Source organism: Coregonus lavaretus, assembly GCF_964263955.1.
Source record: "Coregonus lavaretus genome assembly, chromosome: 34".
Lineage (NCBI taxonomy): Eukaryota > Metazoa > Chordata > Actinopteri > Salmoniformes > Salmonidae > Coregonus > Coregonus lavaretus.
This window is the reverse complement of record NC_140021.1, coordinates 13,712,023-13,730,131: the sequence shown is the minus strand read 5'-3', so window position 1 is coordinate 13,730,131 and position 18,109 is coordinate 13,712,023. Positions and strand designations below refer to the sequence as shown.

The 18,109-nt window shown below is 43.8% G+C and overlaps 1 protein-coding gene across 7 annotated transcripts in view; it reads left to right on the top strand.

Annotated features, from left to right (window-relative positions):
• The window catches only part of LOC311109444 (uncharacterized protein), a 123,408-nt gene extending 118,559 nt beyond the window's left edge, over nucleotides 1–4,849 (top strand). For all 7 annotated transcript variants that reach the window (XM_084152338.1, XM_084152337.1, XM_084152336.1 and 4 more), the window contains one exon: nucleotides 3,520–4,849. In XM_084152338.1, the coding sequence (XP_084008464.1) occupies nucleotides 3,520–3,717 (198 nt within the window). In that variant the 3' untranslated portion in view covers nucleotides 3,718–4,849. The remainder of the gene's footprint in view (nucleotides 1–3,519) is intronic.
• The last annotated feature ends 13,260 nt before the right edge of the window (nucleotides 4,850–18,109 follow it).

Here is an 18,109-nt window from a genome sequence, read left to right as displayed (position 1 = left end):
TGTGCTTCCGCAGAGGAAGGGGAGCCAGCAGGCCAGAGGTGGATGAACGCAATGCCCTCGTTTGCATGTAGGGACTGATCAGAGCCTGAAGGTACAGAGGTGCCGATCCCCTCACAGCTCCATAGGCAAGCACCATGGTCTTGTAACATATTCTATGTAAAGAAAAAATTATTTAATAAGATTATTTCATTCATTCAGTTCTAGGATGTGTTATTTTAGTGTTCCCTTTATTTTTTTGAGCAGTGTATTATTTCCAGGTGAGGCATATGGAAAAGCCAAGTAGAAGCCAAATTCAGGGAGGGAGAGAGGGAGAGAGGGAGAGAGGGAGAGAGGGATCCAATAAGGTGTTCTGCTAACAGGTCAGATGTGTAATCGCTTCAGTCTCAGACACCTCATTCTGTGTGTTTTGTCTTTAATATCCAGGGTCTCAGACACCGCTTAATCTGCTGTGTGAATCATTACACATATCGATCCACTCCTACACAGAACACTTAATGAGGACGCCAACACATACCTAGACAGACAGGCAACCTCCCACTCAATTTCACCAGCCCGCCATCTCCCACTGACACACACACAAACTGAGACAAACACACATATGCCTATCCATGTCCCTGTCAAAAGACTAATGAAATGTCTTACTTCATTCTGCAGCTAGAGAACTCCAGATTAAGTTAAATTATATCTGTCTAATTTCCATAGAATAACACGTTTAATTTCAATAGATTAGTGGCTCAGAATAATAGCTAATCTCCTTTCTTCATTTGGATATTGAATGTGTTGTTATTGCTAAGAGTAGTAGACAGCCTTCACACTGGTCACCAGTGGGTTTTAGCCTATGATCAGCTAAACCAATCTCACACACACACACACACACACACACACACAAACTCCACCCACCTAGACAGAGCCAGTTCAGGGTTAGAGACTCATGCAGGGATTTTTAATTAGCAAACGTTCAGTCTTTGTAAAGATGTCAAAAAATTAAACATGTCCCCAAGAATGTTAGAGTTAATTAGTTAATTTACATCATACTGTGTTTTCACAGACACATAACTGTGGTTTGATTTGGTCTGGGAGGAAGAGGAGACATTTTCACAAGAAGGTATTAATGGATTTAAACTGTGGGTTGGAGATATGGCTGAGGCTGAGGTTTTGGACAAGGCAGGGGATATGTTTAGGGTTTTCTGCAGGGCTAGAGATAAGGTTGGTCTTAGATTCTACTGGATCTGTGGATATACAAGATAGGTGGAAAGAGTTTACACCTTATTGCTTAAACCTATTCAGGCTGTTTCAGATCGGAGGAATCATCAAGAGATCAGGGAAGGAAGGGAGTAAGGTTTCAGTTTGGGTTCAAACACACACATCAATAGAAAGACTGGAAGACGCACATCTGATAGACATATTTCCTAATAATCCCAATACTGCCCTCCGTCTGTCTGTCTTTCCTGTGAACGAGGGATGGGATGGAGGGATAGGGGAGGAGAGATGTCTAGAGCAGTGGTTTTCAACCACTGTGCCTTGAGAAACTCTCAGGGGTGCAGCAAAACTTTCCAAATCTTTTTTTTTAAACACACTTATAAACGTGACAAAATGAACATTGGATTTTGGCCTAGGAACACCAGTGGCGCTAGAAAGAAAATCAATCAGATAATACAATGAATGGGCAGTATTTCTGTTAGATATATTTGAAATATGTTTTTCAATTACTTCTGAGTATTTTGTCATTTGTATTACCCTGGGCTGAACTACACTCCAATGTATTTTGTAACAAGATGCTTTTGAGAGCTGTAATTTGTATTTTCAAAATACAAAATACTTTTCTATACCATTTTGGCCCCCTTTCACCCTGCACCCTGTATCAGAAGTCTGATGGCACTATGGTGTGATAAGAGCGTAGCAGGTTAGGAGAATTAGGTTAAGCTGTATCCCATCTAGACAAAAATAATCCCCAGTGTGCTTTGCAGTTCATTTTAGTATGTTCATTTTCACATAAACATTTAGGTCAATTAGCATTACATTTTTACATTTTAGTCATTTAGCAGATGCTCTTATCCTGAGCGACTTACAGTTAGTGAGTGCATAATTTTTTTTTTTTTCATACTGGCCCCCCGTGGGAATCGAACCCACAACCCTGGCGTTGCAAACACCATGCTCTACCAACTGAGCTACACGGGACTAGCAGTAGAAGACACTCTTATCCAGAGTGACTTACAGTCAGTGCATTCAGCTAAGATAGTTAAACAACAACATACTGTATCACAGTCATAGCAAGTAAAACAATTCTGTAAATGTTGCTGAGAATGTTGTTACTGTTTGGGCCAGATACTTGCAAATCTATTTCTTTACAAACCACTAGTCTCTAGACCTTTACGTTCAAAAGTAAGACCTAGGCCTACATGTTTTTTCAATTCAATATTTTTTATTTGAAAAGACAAGTAGTTGAATATTGGAATGGATTTGGAAAAACACTTTGAAAGTATTGGCATGTATTAGAAAATACTAAAATACACTTACTCAAATACACTCTCGTGAATTATAACCTAGGTATTTGAAAATAATATTTGAAAGAAGTATTTGAAAATACTTTAAAATATTTCTAATTGAAGTAGTTAATTCGGGCCACAGTAGTTGAAAATAAGTGTTTAATTAACAAATATTCAAATACACATTACATTTACATTTTAGTCATTTAGCAGACACTCTAATCCAGAGCAATTTACAATTAGTGCGTTCATCTTAAAGCTAGAATCCTTAATGGTGAAAGAGCCACGTACGTTTGCGAAATTACAACAACAAAGAAGTTGCTGCAAACATCATTGCACACGCAACAGAAGGGGGACTATTTCAGATACACTTTGAAGAGGTAGGGTGTGTGTGTGTGTGTGACATCACTCTTTAACCGCAGCTTCCATACAGACACACTCACTCTCACACACACACGTCTAAGGAACAGATGGGGATGAGTGTCACTGTCACTACAGACTCTCTCTCTTTCCGTACGTCTGTTTTTCATCTCTGTCTGCTTACCGTACAGCTCAAAATAACCAGTAATCAGTCAGCTCCTCTCTCTCTGATCACTGTGTCATTGCAGATCTCACACATTGACATGCATCTTGCATGTCATTACCTACCAAAACCAAAACACACTTTAAACTTGCCAGTTACGTACAAAGAATAATCTCAAGTTTTGGATATGATTGTTTTTGAGCCCAGTTCCACTCTGACCATGCCTAATGAGTTTTGTGTTGACAGTGTGTAGGGGTTTTAAACCCTTTTCTCTCATCTTCTTAGGGGTTGTTTTCCGGTTACATCTACACCATGATGACAGCTCTCAGGAACATTGAACAGCTTTCCTCTATTCTACCCTCCACATTCCCCTCTCTCTCTCTCTCTCTCTCTCTCTCTCTCTCTCTCTCTCTCTCTCTCTCTCTCTCTCTCTCTCTCTCTCTCTCTCTCTCTCTCTCTCAAACTGTATCTCTCTATATCTCTCTCAAACTCTCTCTCTCTTTCCCCTAGCTGAGTGCTCTGGGAGGAGAGAATGAGAGATTGCGTCGGCAGCTAGAGGAGGAGAGAGCAGAGCGCAGACGAGTGAATCGACGGATACCGCCAACCAACCACCGGAGGGGTACCTCCCTCCTTCCATTCTCCCTCACACACGGGCCCTCCTCCTCCCTTCCCTCCCTCTCCCCCTCTCTGGACAGAGACACAGGATAACCTCCCCCTGCCTCCCACCTTTCCCCCTCCCCTCTGCACCACCCCCCCAGCCACAGCCCCAGTCCCAGGCCAGGGGAGAAGGACAGTGCCCTGACCCGAGCAGAGTTGAGCAATGCTGGGCCGCGGTAGCCAGGCGAGGCCCAGGCTGTGAATGAGGCCTACTGGGTGAGGAGGGTGGGAGAACTATCCGTACAGTTGCAGGACAGAGAGCTCTACTGGTCAGGTAGGATCAAACACCTCGCTACAGAGATACGACAGACCAAGGACGCTTCGCCTCTCACCTGACCTCCCGCTGACCTCTAACCTCTGATCCCTGAACTCTAATGCCTGACATATCTTCCTTGTTTGGCTGTTGTGTTGGATGGGTTCGGTTATGAAGCCATATCATTGTCTCTGATCACTGTGTGACTGGGTGCCATGTACTGCAACTGTTGACATTGACATCTATTTTCGTTTGTTGTTAGTGCCATGTGTTCTCCCGCTGCTGTGTGCGCGTGTGTGTTCAGTGCCTTGTAACATGAGAGAATTGTAGTAATACTGAATGTTTTTTTAATATTTATTCTTAGAGTTCCAGTTTGATAATAACTCCAAATATGATCATAAAATTTTCTGACCGTTTTATGTTTAAAGTTGTGACTGTAGGCCAGATAGTTGTGACTGTAGGCCAGATAGTTGTGACTGTAGGCCAGATAGTTGTGACTGTAGGCCAGATAGTTGTGACTGTAGGCCAGATAGTTGTGACTGTAGGCCAGATAGTTGTGACTGTAGGCCAGATAGTTGTGACTGTAGGCCAGATAGTTGTGACTGTAGGCCAGATAGTTGATGGGCTAAGGGAAGACATGGAAGCCAGTGTTGGCTAAACAAGACCTACATGTGACAGAGAGGGAGGGAGAGAGGGAGATTTGACTGTGATAATGATAACGGCTGAACCTCTCTCTCTTTCCCTCTGTCTATTCAAAGAGAAACATTGAGGCATGCAGCCACAGACTCTTTCATCTCTCTCTTTCTCTCTCTCTCAATTCAATTTAAGGGCTTTATTGGTATGGGAAACATATGTTTACATTGCCAAAGCAAGTGAAATAGATAATAAACAAAAGTGAAATAAACAATAAAAAATTAGCAGGAAACATTACACTCTCTCTCTCTCTCTCTCTCTCTCTCTCTCTCTCTCTCTCTCTCTCTCTCTCTCTCTCAGGAGTCTACATTTTAATGAGGCAGAGCTTGGCTTGTTAGTGGTATCGCTGTCACAGTCAAAAATACACCGCTTTTATGCACCAACACACACACACGCGCTCACACACATATAGACTCTCACACACAGAGCACAGTCATTAAAAGTGAAACCACAGGCCTTTAAAGGATTCCCAGGCCCAGACCAAGGCAGCTGTGCGACGGTGAAAAGAGTCCCATGGAAACAATGATGGGAATGATCATTTGTTGTTCTTGAAAACCCAGTGAGGTTTTACGAAGGTTAAGCTTGTCTTTGATCTGTTTTGAACTCGCTTTAGCTCTGTGGAGGGATTATTCAGACGCCTTTACACACACTTAAAGTAGACACAGGCTCTTACATGTATTTTCTACACAGGAAGCTAATTTCACACAGTTTCTTATTTTTTCTGGCATCCCCTAACTTCCTACCCTTAGTTTACTAAATGAATGTATGGTTTCCACTGGCTGAGAGTGTGTGTTTCACTTATACACGTCTGTGTGTGTTGTCTTCTAGAAATCTGTGTTACACCTACAAAAATATTGTCACTCACTATTTTATTTTCATCCCAAATCAGCCTGGGTCTGTTTGTGGAGTGTGGCCCTCTGTCTGAGAGAGAGGGATGTTGATGGTTATATGAATGATGATTATGATTACCAGGCATTATTTTCTTTCTGATCATCACAAGAGTGGCCCATCTGAACTAGCATCAGCATCATAAGTGGCCATTGTGGAAGGAGCTGTACTGGCTACACATAGATCATCTTTAGGGGTGCATCTCAAATGGCACCCTATTCCTTTATAGTACACTATTTTTTACCAGAAGTGCACTATAAAGGTTTGTCCTCATGCAGGGGAAACTAGCTGATGCATGTTGCCTGTTCTCTTAGAGGACTGGAGGCAATAAGCTGAGTAGCAGATACTGTACACTCCTTGTTATTAGAAACATAATGTCCAATGGTAAATGATCAGGAAATGAGAATGGATGTTAATAATAGTCATCTTGTCCTTTTAAAAGAGCAACATTATGAGCCTTCCACAGCCCCAGACATGCTCTGGGTTTCTCCTATAAGCTGTGTGTGTGTGTGTGTGTGTGTGTGTGTCTCTTAAATTGGCTCCTTGAGACTGGAAGGGAATAAACAGTAAATCTATCTGATGCCCATGTGGATCTGATTGGACTGTTAATGAGGACAGAGGGACAGTCTTATTGTTTGTCTGACTTTCTCTGACTCTCTCTCTCTGTTACTCTTACTCGCTCTCTGTTTCTCTGACTGTCTCTCTGTTTCTCTGACTGTCTCTCTGTTTCTCTGACTGTCTCTCTGTTTCTCTGACTGTCTCTCTGTTTCTCTGACTGTCTCTCTGTTACTCTTACTCGCTCTCTGTTTCTCTGACTGTCTCTCTGTTTCTCTGACTGTCTCTCTGTTTCTCTGACTGTCTCTCTGTTTCTCTGACTGTCTCTCTGTTTCTCTGACTGTCTCTCTGTTTCTCTGACTGTCTCTGTTTCTCTCTCTGACTGTCTCTCTGTTTCTCTGACTGTCTCTCTGTTTCTCTGACTGTCTCTCTGTTTCTCTGACTGTCTCTCTGTTTCTCTGACTGTCTCTCTGTTTCTCTCTCTGACTGTCTCTCTGTTTCTCTCTCTGACTGTCTCTCTGTTTCTCTCTCTGACTGTCTCTCTGTTTCTCTCTCTGACTGTCTCTCTGTTTCTCTCTCTGACTGTCTCTCTGTTTCTCTCTCTGACTTTCTCTCTGTTTCTCTGACTTTCTCTCTGTTTCTCTGACTGTCTCTCTGTTTGTCTGACTGTCTCTCTGTTTCTTTGACTGTCTCTCTGTTTCTCTGACTTTCTCTCTGTTTCTCTGACTGTCTCTGTTTCTCTGACTCTCTCTGTTTCTCTGACTGTCTCTCTGTTTCTCTAACTTTCTCTCTGTTTCACTGACTGTCTCTGTTTGTCTGACTGTCTCTCTGTTTCTTTGACTGTCTCTCTGTGTCTCTGACTCTCTCTGTTTCTCTGACTGTCTCTCTGTTTCTCTAACTATTTCTCTGTTTCTCTGACTATCTCTCTCTCTCTCTCTGTTTCTCTGACTGTCTCTCTGTTTCTCTGACTGTCTCTCTGTTTCTCTGACTGTTTCTCTGACTGTCTCTCTGTTTCTCTGACTGTTTCTCTGACTGTCTCTCTGTGTCTCTGACTCTCTCTGTTTCTCTGACTGTTTCTCTGACTGTCTCTCTGTTTCTCTGACTGTCTCTCTGTGTCTCTGACTGTCTCTGTGTCTCTGACTGTCTCTCTGTATCTCTGACTGTCTCTCTGTTTCTCTGACTGTCTCTCTGTTTCTCTGACTGTTTCTCTGACTGTCTCTCTGTTTCTCTGACTGTTTCTCCGACTCTCTGTTTCTCTGACTGTCTCTCTGTTTCTCTGACTTTCTCTGACTGTTTCTCTGACTGTCTCTCTGTTTCTCTGACTGTCTCTCTGTTTCTCTGACTGTCTCTCTGTCTCTCTGTTTCTCTGACTGTCTCTCTGTTTCTCTGACTGTCTCTCTGTTTCTCTGAATGTCTCTCTGTGTCTCTGACTCTCTCTGTTTCTCTGACTGTCTCTCTGTTTCTCTGACTGTCTCTCTGTGTCTCTGACTGTCTCTCTGTGTCTCTGACTGTCTCTCTGTGTCTCTGACTGTCTCTCTGTGTCTCTGACTGTCTCTCTGTTTCTCTGACTGTCTCTCTGTTTCTCTGACTGTCTCTGTTTCTCTGACTGTTTCTCTGACTCTCTCTGTTTCTCTGACTGTCTCTCTGTTTCTCTGACTGTTTCTCTGACTGTCTCTCTGTTTCTCTAACTGTCTCTCTGTTTCTCTGACTGTTTCTCTGACTGTCTCTCTGTTTCTCTGACTGTTTCTCTGACTGTCTCTCTGTTTCTCTGACTGTCTCTCTGTTTCTCTGACTCTCTGTTTCTCTGACTGTTTCTCTGACTGTCTCTGTTTCTCTGACTGTTTCTCTGACTGTCTCTCTGTTTCTCTGACTGTTTCTCTGACTGTCTCTCTGTTTCTCTGACTGTTTATCTGACTGTCTCTCTGTTTCTCTGACTGTTTCTCTGACTGTCTCTCTGTTTCTCTGACTGTTTCTCTGACTGTCTCTCTGTTTCTCTGACTGTCTCTCTGTTTCTCTGACTGTCTCTCTGTTTCTCTGACTGTCTCTCTGTTTCTCTGACTCAGAAAGAGATAGAGGGAGAGAAAGAGCGAGGGAGACGCAGGTAGAGACAGAAGGAGGGGAAGAGGACAGAGAGAAGAGTGGGAGGGAAGAGCAAAGGGATAGAGGAACAGAGTGTATACCAGGGTAAGATTATTGTCCTTATCAGCATGCTCCAGAACGTGTGTGTGTGTGTGTGTCCCTAATGGGGCAGTGTGAGGGGAAATGAGGCCTGGCCTGATGGAGGCTGATTACCCATCGACTCTACACACATCAAAGAAAGAGAGGGAAGGAGGAGGAGAGGAAGAAGTGAGGGGAGAGATGAAGGTGAAAGTCACCATCACCTCCTCTCTCCCTGGGACCCCAGACGCTGCCACACACACGGCCACCATTTTATTCAACCTTGACAGATTGGGCTTTCAGGGCGAAAAGGGAGGAGGAGAGAGGAGAGGAAGGAGGGGTGATGAACAGACAGAGAGGAAGGAGGGGTGATGAACAGACAGAGATGAGAGGAAGGAGGGGTGATGAACAGACAGAGAGATGAGAGGAAGGAGGGGGAGGAGGAAGGGTGAAGGGACAGAGATGCCACAGACCTTCATTTTCCATATTAGAGAATTAATTAAATTAAACTTCTGTTAATGACGTCTGAGGGAAGTCCTGTTATTTATGACTGTGGAGGAATTATACCAGCCACACACACACACACACCACAATCTGTCTGACAGGTGTCTTGTCCTTCCTGACCGTGCTGAGGGTAGAGAGAGGGACTGGTGACAGAGGCTGGTTGCATCGAGTCCTTGTTTGAAAATGTGAGCTATTTCCCTACATCACCCTCCTCTCACCCCCGGTACTCCCACCTTCAAGCACATCCTCTCCCCCCTCCTCCTTCTTTTTCAAAAACCATATTACATTTCAGAGGGTCAATATTTCTTCCTTACCTCCACCCCCAAAAACCCCCACCTAAACCAACCCCCCCATGTCCCCTTTGTTTTATTCAAAATCATTCAGAGGGTTGTTTTCCTTCCCTCACAGACGTCCCCACTCCCTCTCCTCATCTCCTATCTTCCCTTTTTATACAAGTCAGAGTATGTTTCCCTTTTGCAGTCCCCGAATCCCGAACCCCAAACCTTCTCCCGTCTGCCCCATTTATCAGAAAGAACCCCAATATCTCTCTACCTTTCTCTCTCTCTCCATCTCTCTCTCTCTCTCAGCTCATTACCATATATAGTATACAAGATGGCGGTGAAGGTAATCTCCACTCGCCGGGTGACAAAATGGAGGTCTGCACATTGTCATCATCAACGAACCCTCGCTGATTTGTGTCACGTCTTGGTGTGACAGACACGCAAGTGATGGAAGACACACACATACACACTCACACACACGGGGTGCGGCGTTATACTGACCACGAAACGCATCACATCTGTAATCAGGTCTGACACATTGAAGCAAAACGCTCCCATCTCATCTGACAGCCACACACACACACACACACACACACACACAGAGAAAGAACAGCATAACAATTCAGATGGAAATAGACATGTATTCTGAGGATGTATCGTGGTCCCTAATGTATAGGCCATTTGTTAGTGTTGCTGTTTGAATACATTAACGTGGTTTTAGATGTGGGTTTGTAGGGGAGGCACAGGGAAGAGACTGGTGTGTTTATCATGGCATATCACATATTATTTAGATACTACCACAACCATTCTCTGTGTGTCTTTAGGCTGAAGACAGAAATGTGTAGCGTCAACATCTTCTAACTTCAAGCCTCATTGGGTAGACTGGTACTGTATGCCACTGGTATGTCATCACCAGAATATAACAGAAAACATCCTCTTTCCTTCGTTTTGTTCATTCACTCGTCCTGGGTGAGTATCATGTTCAGTACGACAGTTATCTTCTTCATGTTCAGTTGTAAGTCACAGCAAACAAAACGTTGTTGATCTCCTCCAGCAGTACTTAACACCACAACACAACAACAAAGAGAACAAGAATAAATATAAACCATATCAAATGTGGAGAGGGTGAAATCCACCGAAACTGTCACGAAAAGTTGTCATGTAGTGTTATTCATTTACAAATGCAATTATTGTTCTTCACTTTGCTGGCTTGTTAAGTGACAAGCAAGGAGATCCTCCATGACAGTGTGGAAGAATTCAAACTAAACTGGATCTTAGAGAGTCTGTTCCCATACAGACTGGACTAGACTGGAAATGACACATCTCACACCTACTAATGCAGCATCTCTGCTTAATGTCTCTCTGATATCTGGTACAGGAGGGAGGGAGGGAGGGAGGGAGGGAGAGAAAGAGAGGGATGGGAGAGAGCGGAGGGAGAGCGGTATTCTCAGGGGATGTAAGTCTAAGCTCTGAGTTTGTCACTAGTAGTGGCCCTGTCAAGGTTCTGTGAATCACAAACCCTTTGGTGTTAATAGGCAGATTAAGGAAATAAACTAAGCATGTCCTTATTAGGCTTCCACCTTTCCCATTTATTTATTTATCTATTTTATTTTATTTATTTATCTAGCTACCTCTGTTTTGCCACATTGTCTTGCAGAATGTTTTTTATGCTCTCGCTCTCTTTCCCTCCCTCTCGCTCTCTCCCTCTCTCTCTCGCTCTCTCCCTCCCTCTCTCTGTCTCTCTCTCGCTCGCTCTCTCTCTCTCTCGCTCTCGCTCTCGCTCTCGCTCTCAATTTCAATTTCAATTTAAGGGCTTTATTGGCATGGGAAACGTATGTTAACATTGCCAAAGCAAGTGAAGTAGATAGTCAGTCCCTCTCTCTCTCTCTCTCTCTGTCTCTCTCTCTCTGTGTCTCTCTCTCTCTCTCTCTTTCTCTGTCTCTCTCTTTCTCTGTCTCTCTCTCTTTCTCTGTCGCTCTCTGTCTCTCTCTGTGTCTCTGTCTGTGTCTCTCTGTCTTTCTGTCTCTCTGTCTCTCTCTCTCTCTCTCCCTCTCTCTTTCTCATTTTCAAAAGGCACTTTATTTACCAACCCAGGGGAATGCTACACTACGCATTAACCTGTGCCATTATGCATTCATTTATGTATGCAAATGCACTTTATGATTAAACAAATTGTTTTGCTGTTTGGCTGTGTGTTCGTTGTGTGTTGGCTGGTGACATTCATGTATGGTGTGAGTGTGTGTGTGTGTGTGTGTGTGTGTGTGTGTGTGTGTGTGTGTGTGTGTGTGTCTGCGCATTTGATATACTGTATTATACTTAGTGTACTTTTATGTTATTGATTTATTTCAAATAAGTACCAAAACATACCAAATGGCATGTAGTCTCCTATGAAGGACAGAGCTATCAGAACTAATTATCACAACCACAATCAGGTTATGTGGTCAACATTTGTGGTTGCTTTTAGGCATCTCTCTCTCTCTCTCTCTCTCTCTCTCTCTCTCTCTCTCTCTCTCTCTCTCTCTCTCTCTTTGTCCCTCTCTCTCTCTGTCCCTCTCTCTTCCCCTATCCCTGCCCCTCTTTCCCTCACCCCTTCCCCCATGCAGCAGTTAGTGATGGGTGTGTAGTGGAGCCTGTTAGTGTCCAGGACACCAGCCCTTCACTCTTTGGTTTATACTACCTCTTACCAAGGGCAGGAGGGAGGGCCTCTTGTAACGTGTGTGTGTGCGCGTGCATGCGTGTGTCTGTGTTTGTGTGTGTGAGAGAGACAGAATGTGTGAGATTAAAACTGGTCCCCTGTAAGGGTGAATTTAATTAAGTAGCTTTATGAAATAGTAATTGTAATAATGGCAACACATGCATGTTATATTGCATTTTTAATAAAGGACATGAGGACGTGAACACTCCAGAATATTTCCTGCTAATTCTGGGATGTTGCATTTGCCTAAGACACGCTTGGATTCTGTAGTAACAGAATAATTTATTAAAACAAATGCTACATTTTACAAAGTACTCAAATTAAATGTGACCAGCACTAAAATATGTACTGCTAGGCCATACAATATGCATGAAATTATGCTAATTATGTGGGGTGGTGGGAAAAGACTTGGGGCTAAACTTGTCAGCTGGGTTTGTCAAACATATCAAATCAAATCAAATCAAATGTTATTGGCCACATGCGCCGAATACAACAGGTGCAGACATTACAGTGAAATGCTTACTTACAGCCCTTAACCAACAGTGCATTTATTTTTTATAAAAAAGTAAAATAAAACAACAACAAAAAAGTGTTGAGAAAAAAAGAGCAGAAGTAAAATAAAATAACAGTAGGGAGGCTATATATACAGGGGGGTACCGGTGCAGAGTCAATGTGCGGGGGCACCGGCTAGTTGAGGTAGTTGAAGTAATATGTACATGTGGGTAGACTTAAAGTGACTATGCATAAATAATTAACAGAGTAGCAGCAGCGTAAAAAGATGGGGTGGGGGGGCAGTGCAAATAGTCCGGGTAGCCATGATTAGCTGTTCAGGAATCTTATGGCTTGGGGGTAGAAGCTGTCGAGAAGTCTTTTGGACCTAGACTTGGCACTCCGGTACCGCTTGCCGTGCGGTAGCAGAGAGAACAGTCTATGACTAGGGTGGCTGGAGTCTTTGACAATTTTGAGGGCCTTCCTCTGACACCGCCTGGTATAGAGGTCCTGGATGGCAGGAAGCTTGGCCCCAGTGATGCATTGGGCCGTACGCACTACCCTCTGTAGTGCCTTGCGGTCGGAGGCCAAGCAGTTGCCATACCAGGCGGTGATGCAACCAGTCAGGATGCTCTCGATGGTGCAGCTGTAGAATTTTTTGAGGATCTGAGGACCCATGCCAAATCTTTTCAGTCTCCTGAGGGGGAATAGGCTTTGTCGTGCCCTCTTCACGACTGTCTTGGTGTGTTTGGACCATGATAGTTCGTTGGTGATGTGGACACCAAGGAACTTGAAGCTCTCAACCTGTTCCACTACAGCCCCGTCGATGAGAATGGAGGCGTGCTCAGGCCTCTTTTTTTTCCTCTAGTCCACAATCATCTCCTTTGTCTTGGTCACGTTGAGGGAGAGGTTGTTATCCTGGCACCACACGGCCAGGTCTCTGACCTCCTCCCTATAGGCTGTCTCATCGTTGTTGGTGATCAGGCCTACCACTGTTGTGTCGTCGGCAAACTTAATGATGGTGTTGGAGTCGTGCCTGGCCATGCAGTCATGGGTGAACAGGGAGTACAGGAGGGGACTGAGCACTCACCCCTGAGGGGCCCCCGTGTTGAGGATCAGTGTGGCAGATGTGTTGTTACCTACCCTTACCACCTGGGGGTGGCCCGTCAGGAAGTCCAGGATCCAGTTGCAGAGGGAGGTGTTTAGTCCCAGGATCCTTAGCTTAGTGATGAGCTTTGAGGGCACTATGGTGTTGAATGCTGAGCTGTAGTCAATGAATAGCATTCTCACGTAGGTGTTCCTCTTGTCCAGGTGGGAAAGGGCAGTGTGGAGTGCAATAGAGATTGCATCATCTGTGGATCTGTTGGAACGGTATGCAAATTGGAGTGGGTCTATGGTTTCTGGGATAATGGTGTTGATGTGAGCCATGACCAGCCTTTCAAAGCACTTCATGGCTACAGACGTCAGTGCTACGGGTCGGTAGTCATTTAGGCAGGTTATCTTAGTGTCCTTGGGCACGGGGACTATGGTGGTCTGCTTGAAACATGTTGGTATTACAGACTCAGTCAGGGACATGTTGAAAATGTCAGTGAAGACACTTGCCAGTTGGTCAGCACATGCTCGGAGTACACGTCCTGGTAATCCGTCTGGCCCTGCGGCCTTGTGAATGTTGACCTGCTTAGAAGTCTTACTCACATCGGCTACGGAGAGCGTGATCACATAGTGATCCGGAACAGCTGGTGCTCTCATGCATGCTTCAGTGTTGCTTGCCTCGAAGCGAGCATAGAAGTGGTTTAGCTCGTCTGGTAGGCTTGTGTCACTGGGAAGCTCGCGGCTGTGCTTCCCTTTGTAGTCTGTAATAGTTTTCAAGCCCTGCCACATCCGACAAGCGTCAGAGCCGGTGTAGTACGATTCAAGCTTAGTCCTGTATTGACTCTTTGCCTGTTTGTTGGTTCGTCGGAGGGCATAGCGGGATTTCTTATAAGCGTCCGGGTTAGAGTCCCGCTCCTTGAAAGCGGCAGCTCTACCCTTTAGCTCAGTGCGGATGTTTCCTGTAATCCATGGCTTCTGGTTGAGGTATGTACGTACGGTCACTGTGGGGACGACATCATCGATGCACTTATTGATGAAGCCAGTGACTGATGTGGTGTACTCCTCAATGCTATCTGAAGAATCCCGGAACATGTTCCAGTCTGTGCTAGCAAAACAGTCCTGTAGCTTAGCATCTGCATCATCTGACCACTTTTTTATTAACCGAGTCACTGGTGCGTCCTGCTTTAGTTTTTGCTTATAAGCAGGAATCAGGAGGATAGAGTTATGGTCAGATTTGCCAAATGGAGGGCGAGGGAGAGCTTTGTATGCGTCTCTGTGTGTGGAGTAAAGGTGGTCTAGAGTTTTTTTTCCTCTGGTTGCACATTTATCATGCTGGTAGAAATTTGGTAGAACGAATTTAAGTTTCCCTGCATTAAAGTCCCCGGCCACTAGGAGCGCTGCCTCTGGATGAGCGTTTTCCTGTTGACTTATGGCCTTATACAGCTCATTCAGTGCAATCTTAATGCCAGCATTGGTTTGTGGTGGTAAATAGACAGCTATGAAAAATATAGATGAAAACTCTCTTGGTAAATATTGTGGTCTACAGCTTATCATAAGATACTCTACCTCAGGCGAGCAAAACCTCGAGACTTCCTTAGTATTTGATTTTGTGCACCAGCTGTTGTTTACAAATATACACAGACCGCCACCCCTTGTCTTACCCGAGTCAGCCGTTCTATCCTGCCGATGTAGCGTATAGCCAGCTAGCTGTATGTTATCCATGTCGTCGTTCAGCCACGACTCGGTGAAACATAAGATATTACAGTTTTTAATGTCCCGTTGGTAGGATAACCGTAATATTAGGTCATCCAATTTATTTTCCAATGATTGAAGATTGGCTAATAGGATTGATGGGAGCGGCAGTTTACTCGCTCGCCGTCGGATCCTTACAAGGCACCCCGACCTACGTCCACGATATCTCCGTCTCTTCCTCATGCGAATGACGGGGATTTGGGCCTTGTCGGGTGTCTGTAGGATATCCTTCGCGGCCGCCTCGTTGAAGATTTTTTTTTAGTCCAATACGAGGTGAGTAATCGCTGTCCTGATATCCAGAAGCTCTTTTTGTTTATAAGAGACGATGGCAGAAACATTATGTACAAAATAAATTACAAATAACGCGGAAAAACACACATAATAGTACAATTGGTTAGAGGGCTGTAAAACGGCAGCCATCTTCTCCGGCGCCATTTCGTTATGAGTTTGAGTAGAGGCAGCTTTGAGTATGTTAGGACTTCTAGTGATTCTTTGTTCTAATTGTTAATGTTAGCAGAGTGGTTGCTCACTGATTCTAACTGAGTGTAGCTCACCGGTGCACACACATACTGTGGGAGGTACGGCAGAGACACCGATAACATTTTGAACGGTTGTGATTCATTAATACACACAGAAAGGGTAAACTAGCATTTGCATACTGTTTACGTGTTATATTTATTTTTATCATGGTCTGAGAGTTACTCTGATGAACACTATGTCGGAGAAAAATACTGACGAAAGCTTAAAGATGAAATTCGTTGGTTCAACTTTTATCAGTAAAGAAGCTTCTTAATTTAATAATATTGTCCTCTAAGTGTTGCTGAATCTCCTCTCTACTTCAGTCTGCTCCTCAATTCATTCAACTTGGTTGGACAGCGAAGTAACGGCAGTGATCCCTTCCCTTTGACAGTTCCGTTCGGATATTATGTTAAAAATAAATAACACTTTGTTTTAAAGGTCCAATGCATCCATTTTTGGGTAACAATTATGTACCTTACTGTGATTGTTTTCAATTAACATTTTCTAAAATAAACCAAAAATGGCTTCTTAGCTAAAAGCAATTTCTCAAGCAAGAATTTAGCTAGGACTGTCTGGGCGGTGTCTGAGTTGGGAGGGAAAAACTGAAAACGACCTGTTATTGGCAGAGAGGTTTGGAACTCTCTTTCTTATTGGTCTATTAAGACATGCTCCAGAACTTTGGCTACTAGTAAGTATTTTTTTAACTTCTCGCTTTGGGCTGACTGTGTCAATGTGTAGTTCATACATGCATAATCTATGAGCAGAATTACTGTCTTACCACGAAGTCCCTAGTTTGAAAGGGACTGTTTTCTGGAAGCTGTGCTGCGCCATTTTCCTTACATTTTCTCCCATGTGGGCTGGCCCACTACCAATTGGAGTTTCAGCCAATTAACTTCAGCCCTTCGCTATTTGAGTGACAGCTAGCAAGATGCACACACAGCAGAGCGAGAGAGAGAGAGCAATGACGTGGTGCAGATATCTGCACATATGTGACATAGTATGCAATTTTCGGGGACCACTTTTGGCTCCTTTCAACAACTGGCAAAAAAGTATACAAAAGTACCAGAGAATCTCTAACTGATTTACTGCCTGATGTGACCATCCCATCAAAACAGGCTGACATTTCAGGTGGTATTTTCAAACAGCTCTGACACTAAAAGGGTATTGTCATCATTTTCACAATTTCACAGTATTATTCCAACAACATACTGTAGAAATATATATATATATATATATATATATATATAAAAACAGGGAAATCACGTGTTTTCACTGCACTGGACCATTAAATGTTTGTCTCTGAGGTTACTGGGCCATGTTCCATTTCTGAATGAATTTCCTCTCAAGCTTAGTCTTCAAAGGGTTCAAGGCTCAAATTCCATATTTGACATGGTAACAATATCTACTTCAAACTATAAAGTCCTTCACATCCCAACTTCTATTTATCTTTCTCTTTTTAATTACCCACTGACATTAATTTATGCTTTCCCCCTTTTATTGCTAATCGTTTACAAGCCCAGGATCATCATGGTAATATTACAGAATTATAAAATACATTCCCTCTCGTTAATTAGGTTGTTCTTTTTAATTAGAGTGTGATTGTGGTGAATTGGCCAGTTAACGAGGAGGGGAAATGCAGGCCAATGGAACGTCATTCCAGCCAATGGAACGTCACTGTGAGGATAGATAGAATGTGGCTAACAGCGCCCTCTATGTCTCAGTGAAGGGATAGCATCTCTCTCTGCTTGACTGACTCCCTGTATTGTATATCAGACAAAAAACAACATAAGATACATTTAACTAAACATCTTATTGATGATTATCCTAATTAAGAATATCAATATTGATAAAGCATCCCTCCTGTCTGGCCAGCGTCCGATACTAGACTATACTAAAACTTGGTAGGGCTGTAATCTTTATGTACACCGTCTGATAAAGTGTAAGCCATGTCTCCATAGAGAGCTTTCTACGTCACTCCAGAGTGATGTCGCAGGTAGACACACACACACACACACACCTGTATGTCCACAAATAGCTTGTACTAACATCCGCAGGTAAACAGTCCTATTGAGGGCCCAGTTCCTCATACAGAGATGGTAATTACAAAACCCATGGTCGTCTCAACATGAGCTATCCTATCATACACATTGATCTCGCACTCTCTCCCTTTCTCTCTTTTCATTTTCTCTCTCTTTCTGTATCTCTCTCTCTCTCTCTCTCTCTCACCCTCCATGGAATATTACACTGAACACATTGCTGCCACAGGATTGAGGAATAGTGTCATATACTGGCAATTTCCTGCCTGTGTGTCAGCCATACTCTACCTTAATATGGCAGCTATTTCTCTTAATAAAACGCCTGTTGTCTATATACATATCTGCCATGCCGCGCTGTGCTCAGTAGTGTTTTTTGATGAATGACAGTGGGGAGGGAGAGAGGGATGGTGAGGGAGAAGAGGGAGAGAGGGATGGAGAAGGAGGAGAGGGAGAGAGGGATGGAGAGGGAGAGAGGGATGGAGAAGGAGGAGAGGGAGAGAGGGATGGTGAGGGAGAGAGGGATGGTGAG